The sequence below is a fragment of the Stegostoma tigrinum genome, chromosome 24 (genome assembly GCF_030684315.1).
Source record: "Stegostoma tigrinum isolate sSteTig4 chromosome 24, sSteTig4.hap1, whole genome shotgun sequence".
Taxonomy (NCBI): domain Eukaryota; kingdom Metazoa; phylum Chordata; class Chondrichthyes; order Orectolobiformes; family Stegostomatidae; genus Stegostoma; species Stegostoma tigrinum.
The window spans coordinates 31098366-31105501 of NC_081377.1; the positions used below are offsets into that span (position 1 = coordinate 31098366).

General features: G+C 41.9%; 1 protein-coding gene across 1 annotated transcript; it reads right to left on the reverse strand.

The window, feature by feature from the left end:
* Positions 1–6106: 6106 nt before the first annotated feature.
* Positions 6107–6778, reverse strand: LOC125464892 (claudin-3-like). Its single transcript, XM_048557758.2, has one exon. The coding sequence runs from the start codon at positions 6776–6778 to the stop codon at positions 6107–6109; it is 672 nt and encodes a 223-aa protein (XP_048413715.1).
* Positions 6779–7136: the final 358 nt, after the last annotated feature.

Sequence of the window (7136 nt, forward strand, 5' to 3'; positions counted from 1 at the left end):
CAAGGTGCAGGGGATGAGGCACAGGGGAGTGAGAAGACCTAGAGAGTCCTGACAGAAGACTTCTGGGAAGTTTAGTATGGTCCCTCCTCCGACGGAGTGCCAACTGGCACCAGCCTGTCTCATTATGGAAGGGGCACCTGGGGTAAGATCAAAATCTCTTTGTCTCCCTGGTGCTGTGCATTTGGTGTTGAGCACCATTGACTACAATAACAGAGTGTGGGCCTGTGCCCAGATCCTGAGACTGGTGGACCTGGCCCTCAATGGCAGCTGCTAACCTGTCCACAAAGCCAGGAAGCTCACGGTGGTGTTACTGCCAACCTGCAAGCTTGTGTCAGGTTATCTAGCACTCCAAGCAAACCTACCTTTTCCTGCTTGTACATTTGTATGAAGTCTCAAATTGCTGATATGACTAGGCCCTCTCATGCCTGGGGCTGAGCAGGAGCCTAGTCTCGGGCATTGTACCAGCAACCTGGGACGATTCTTCCTCAGCCAACTTCGGGGACTTGGAAATGAAGGGCTCACCAGCAGGTGCTACTGACCCATCCACAACTCAAGCATTTTATGCTGTTGTGGCTTAATTTCTAGCACAAATTGTGTGTGAGATTTGCCAACACTTTAACTTCAAGGTTTGAGAGCTAGCAAACTATTTAGTTGGACCATGCCCCACAGAGACATGAAAATACTGTCCCTAGCAGGAAAGACCACTAACGATCAGAATTTTAGACCTTAGTTGATCATTGACTTTGTTTTTGCTTGATGATCTCAAAGGTACCAATCGTGTTTCTTTTAAATTCTTTTCAATTTTCCATTGTGGTAGCCATGGGCCTCATTCAAACACAATCACCCTTTGCACCACCCACGTCTGTCATGGTCAGTCACCTATTTTGAACAATGACATGAACTATTTGTCATTATCATGAGAATCAATTACGAAGGCGTATTTTTAAGCAGATTAAGCACACCAACTATTTTGTGTGTTTCAGTGTTCACCGATTTACGAGCTGTCTTAATTTCAGGCTGAGTCATGACTAGAAGTATCTCCAATCAGCTGTCCAAACAGTTAACAACTACGTGTATTATTTAATTACTCGTATATATCTTAAATATGAGACTCACTATGTTTTAGGAAAGACTTGTATTTACATAGAGCTTTTCAAGACTGGATGTCCCAAATTACTTTACAGCTAATGATGCAATTTTGTAGTGTAGCCACTGTTGTAATGCATGAAATGTGTCAACTGATTTGCACAGAGCAAGTTGCTACACATAACAATGTGATAATGATCAGGTATTTAATTTCTGTGATGTTAATTGAGACATAAATATTGGCAGGACACCAAAGATAACTCTCCTGCTGTTCTTTGTAATAATGTCATACATAGTTTACATCCATCCAAGCAAGCAGATTTTAAATATGTATGAGATTAGTTAAGAAGAATAGAGGTACAGATAATTTTCAAAATGGGGAAGGGCTTCAGAAATCAGAAGCACAAGTGGACTTGGGAATCCCAGTTCAGGATCCTCTTAAGGTTAACATGTAGGTTCATTTGGAGGTTGGAAGGCAAATGCAATGTTAGCATTCATCAAGAGGGCTTGAATACAAGAGCAGAGATGTACTGCTGAGGTTTTATAAGGCTCTGGTCAGATCACATTTGGAATATTATGAGCATTTCTGAGCCCCATATCTAAGAAAGCATGTGCTGGCATTGGAGGGTTCCAGAGGAGGTTTGTAAGAATGATCCCAGGGAGCAAGAGCTTGCCATATGAGGAACGATTGAGGACTCTGGGTCTGAACTCAATGAAGTTTAGAAGAATGAGGAAGATTTCATTGAAACTTACCAAGTAATAGAGGTCTGGCTTGGGGTGAATATGGAGATATTTCCACTAGTAGGATAGACTAAAACCCAAGAGCACAGCTTCAGAGTGAACAGACAACCCTTTAGAACTGAGATGAGGAATTTCTTCAGCCAAAGGAGGTTATGTGTGGAAGCCCTTGCTAAAGTAGACTGTAGAGGCCAAGTTATTGAGTGCATTTAAAACAGAGATAGATATGTTCTGGATTGGTAAGGGAATCAAGGGTCAATGGATGAAGGCAGGAGAATAGGGTTGAGAAAAATATCGGACATAATTAAATGGCGGAGATAATGGGAACTGCAGATGCTGGAGAATCCAAGATAACAAAGTGTGGGGCTGGATGAACACAGCAGGCCAAGCAGCATCTTAGGAGTACAAAAGCTGACGTTTAGGGTATGGGCCCGAAACGTCAGCTTTTGTACTCCTAAGATGCTGCTTGGCCTGCTGTGTTCATCCAGCCCCACACTTTGTTATCTTATAATTAAATGGCAGAGCAGATTCAATAGGCCGAATGGTTTAATTTTGCTCTTGTATTTTATGGTCTTATGGCCTGAGGGCAATCAAAGTTTCTGATAAAATAAATGAACCCACGCACTGCTGGCAACTCGGGCCTCAGGGCTCATTTTATGCCATGGCTTCTGGGTCATAGAATCGTAGAATAATACAGAACAGAAAAGAGGCCCTTCAGCCCATCAAATCTGTTCCACCAGAAACATACCACGACCTACACTAGTCTCAATTTCCTGCACTAGGAGAAGTTGGAAAGTATCTATAAAAAGTATACGTAAAGTTAAGAGATGAGAAAATCAGAAAGAAGATGAAGCAAACTCTTTACAGAGCTATCAAGAGGCAAAATGTTTTAACATGCTTATTATAGCGATAATATGCAAAAATATCACAGCAATAAGCCTGCCCCAAATATATTTCAAGGGCTGTAGTGTTAGGGGTTTTCTTATTGTCATAATGTGAGAGATAGAATCTTAAAAAAGACATTGGTTAGAACAGGAACACTAATTTCACTGGAGACACTCATCAATAAAGGCAAACTGGAAAACCCCAGAAACAATAAAACCAAAAATTGTACTAGGTCTCTCCACTTCACATTTACATGGTAATGGAAATCTATCACCTTCTCCTCTAAAAAGATGTGGGGGTAAATGCAAAAATGTTAAAAATAAGATTGTCATTTCTCAAATCCAAGTCCATTTTCCCACAATCCTGCATGTTGTTCACCTGACCCAGCTTCTGCATTGCTATTGCACCAAGCTGGCACTTATCAAAGTAAAAATCAATAATTTATGTAATCCTGACAAGTATTAAACTGCATTTCCCACCTTCTTGACATGTAACATTTAACTGAATTGATCACACAATCCTCCTGTCACACTTTCTCTATGTTGTATAAGGTAACAATTCTGAAAGGGTTAATGTTGAAGGCAGCATTAAACTCCACCCAATATGATGTCACACAGCCTTGGCTAGAAAAAAAGAGTTCAATTTGAGAGTGTGATCATGTGACATCATTGTCTTCTGATATTCCAAATTATGTCTAACTCAGCAATGTAACTTGCACCTACTACTATCATGTAATAGACTACGTCTTATTAAGATAGGTATGTCTTCTCATTTAGACTCACTCAATATTCACCATAGTGGATAATGTAAAGAGAGCTTTATTCCGTATCCACTTTGTACCTGCTTGGAGAAAATTTGATGGAATAGAGAGAGCTTTATTCTGTATCTAAGCTGTGTTGTACATGCCATGGGAGTATTTGATGTTAAATACAGTATTCCACTTATTAAGAATGATACCCTGCACATTGAAAACTATTGTAAAAAAAATGGTTATGAAAGGGTAAATGTTGGACACTGCATTCACCACGCCCCCCACCAGCCCCAACAACTGTCTAATGACATTACCCTATCTCCTGATAGCCAAGTAATTATGTGCAACCAGCCAGTGTAATTTGACCCTATTGCTACAATACAGTAAACTACCTCTTGTAGATGAGACATGTCCCTCTTCTTGTTTCATTGTCTATCACCAAACCGGTCCTTATACCCAATCAAGAAAGGATGATTGGTGACAGCACTCTACCCCTGCCGTTAGCTGGTAATGGTGGGTTCTGCAGCACAAACAACATTTTCCATCTTCTAGCTGAGCTTTCCAGTTGAGCTGTAGCCTGGAAAATTTGGTGCACAGTTCTCTTCCTGCTCTATCAATGATCTATCCATGGCTCCATCCCATTCTTCACCTGCATGCTATTTCTCAGTGGCATTATCCATGAATGCTTTATTAGGATGCTAACAAATCCCCAGCTTTACCTCACCACTGGTCTTCTCAATCCCTCCACCTTGTCTCTAGTTCATTACACGGCTTGTCCAGCATCCATTACTGCCAAGGAAATACCAGGAAGATTGAAACCATTGCTTCCACCATTCCCCAGCTACTAATACCTGAGAAAGTGTTAGAGGATTTTCCTGATGGAGTTAGACAATGAAAGATGGGAAGAAGCACAAGCGAGGTAAAAACACTGGTGTTGACTGATGTGACAAGTGCTCTCTATCTGTGATGTGTCTCCTGCAATCCTATTTAATTCTTTCCTTTGATAGATATCTGGGGCTAAAGCGGGTCTTTGGAGCCTTGATATTTAACTGTGAAATAAGTTTCTGACCACATACCCATCCATCCATCAGCGACACATTTTGCTCCCCCTTCAGAAACAATGCCTAACTTCACCCCGGCTGAAATCCTCATGTATGCCTCTGCTACTGTTTCAATACTCATCTGCCTATCCTCCCACCTTCCACCCAATATAAATGTAAGGTCATCTGAATTGTCTGCTGCTTTTATTTTTACCCATGCTAACTCGTTCACACATCACCCCTGTGCTCGCTGACCTTCTTTCACTCTAGATCTGACAGTGCCTCAATTGTAAGACTCCTCCTCCAGTTTTCTAGGACTTCTACTTATATTCCCATTGAGGGTTGGGCAGAGACACACCTCTGAGCCCAGCCTGGTCAAAGTCTCGGCTTCCTTCCATTTTGAGTCTCCTTGTTCCTAAGCTTTAAATTCAGTTTCTGAAGCATTGCTGGCAAGGCTGGCATTTATTACATGTCCCGATTTGCCCAAGAAGGTGGTAGTGGGCCTTCTTTTTAAATCAATGGTAACTTTTTTGATCTAACTGTGTGGTTCACTTGATCACTTCAGAGGGCATTTAAGAGTCAACTACATTAGTATTGGGATTGGAGGGCCATTTATATGCCCAGACCTAGTACGGACAGTGGGTTTCCTTTCCTCATTAACAAGCAATAGTAAACCAAATGGACTTTAGGAATGACTGACAGCTTCACCTTTACTACTACCAGCTATTAGTTACAGATATTTTAAACTGAATTTCCACCTTCCATTCTATATAATTTAGGCATTTTTCATACATTTTTCCCAATGCTACTGAAAATTATGACTTGCTCTGGATTAAATTAATTCTGGTGTTTTCCTGGTATATCTACAGCCATCTACATCTATAATCTATAGCCATAACACCCTGCAATGACATTAAAAGAAACCTAAACATATCTTTCAGAGAAGAAGTTCCCCTAGTTGCCCCTTACCTGGTCAGGAGTTCCATTCCACCTTTAATATCTTTTAACGAAAGAACAGTCAGCATTGACATAGCACTTTTCATGACATCAGAATGTCCCAAAGAACTTCAAAGGTAATGATGTACATTTTGACGTGTAGTTACTTTCGTTATGTAAGAAGTGGCTTGTTGAATCACTCAATGTTAAACCCAAACATTTAAGATAAAAGCATATCAGACGCTTTACAGAACAATCATTGTTGACCACACTCAGATTGCTTGACCCTTGAGGACAGATCATCAAAGTATAGAAGTGGAGGGAGGAGCACTTGAGCCAAAACTGATTCTGTCTCACTCAACGTCCAAGGTCACTGCATCCTTGTCAAAAGCAAGAATCTTATCAGGTACTTACGTTCCCCACCTTCTCTCCCAGGGCCAGCAGAACTTTCACACAACTGAGATGGATCCTAGCAATATCCTGCTTTTAGGGATCAATATCACAGCAGGCAGTGTGTTTGATTGCTGAGAGAAACAGTAATTTATTTCTAGCTATTAAGCAGTGTCAGGGCTGTAACTTAGTAAGAGCACATATTAAGTTAATGAGAGTAATCACAGAAACCTGTCACTATTACAAATAAGAAGTGTCATTCAGAGTTTAAGTGGAGAGTTCAGACATACTCCTTCAGTGAGTAATAGGCTTCTGGGTTCTGAATGGGCACTGAAGGCTGATTCATTGTATAAGTCTTCCGATAGCCTTGGCTAAATTCACTGTTTGTGGGGTAAGAGCAACAGAGAAAGGCACCTCCAATACCAAGGAAACAGGTGGCAGACCAGCCCACATAAAGGGCATCTCCCAGCTCCCGCTTCAAACTCTCCGGCACTAGTGGATTGTAAAAGTCTGTGATAACATTGTGTGCGACCCATGACACAGGAATCAAAACACACAGACCAGCCAGGATGAAAAGGCAGCCGGCGATAGCAGATGCGTAGCTCTTCGCTCTGCTGCCATCCCCAATGCAGTACGTGCACTTCATCCCCACTGTTGATACCATGATGGCCAGAAGTCCCAAGGAAATGGCCAGACACATGAGGGCCCTTGCCATCTGCAAATCCCAAGAGAGGTCAAGTGTGGAGGCGTAGCTATCGCATACCAAACGGCCCAATGTCTGTTGGTAGACACAGGTCATCCAAATCCCTTCCCATGTGATCTCTGTATTCAGTATAGTGCTTCCAATAAATGGTGTGATCTTCCACTGTGGCATTCCTGTAACAGCACAGACACACAGCCACCCTACTATACCAATTAGGAAGCCAATACATTCCAGGACAGTGCTAGCCATTGTCGACACAGTTCCACTTTTTTCTCTATCTATCTATCCCTCTCTCTCTCTCTCTCTCTCTCTCTCTCTGTCTCTGTGCAGTTCAGTATCACTCACTTTCTCTCTAATATTCAGTATCTTTCAGTCTCTCCTTTCGCTCTGTCTGTGCCTGCGTTTCTCTTTCACTCTGTCTTTTTCAGACTCCTATTTTTCTCACTGTGTCTCTCTTTCCTTACATCGGCCTCTCTCTCTGTCTCTCTCTCTCTCTCTCTCTCGTTTCACCTTCTCGGTCTGGTTCTCTCACTCTGTCTCTGTCTTTCTGTCTCGCACTCCCTGTTTTACAGTTCTGTCTGATCACAGAATTCTTCACTGGATGCTA

Bases quoted from the DNA above. Each gene is read 5' to 3' on its own strand.
- LOC125464892 (XM_048557758.2), bottom strand. From the start codon at position 6,778: ATGGCTAGCACTGTCCTGGAATGTATTGGCTTCCTAATTGGTATAGTA.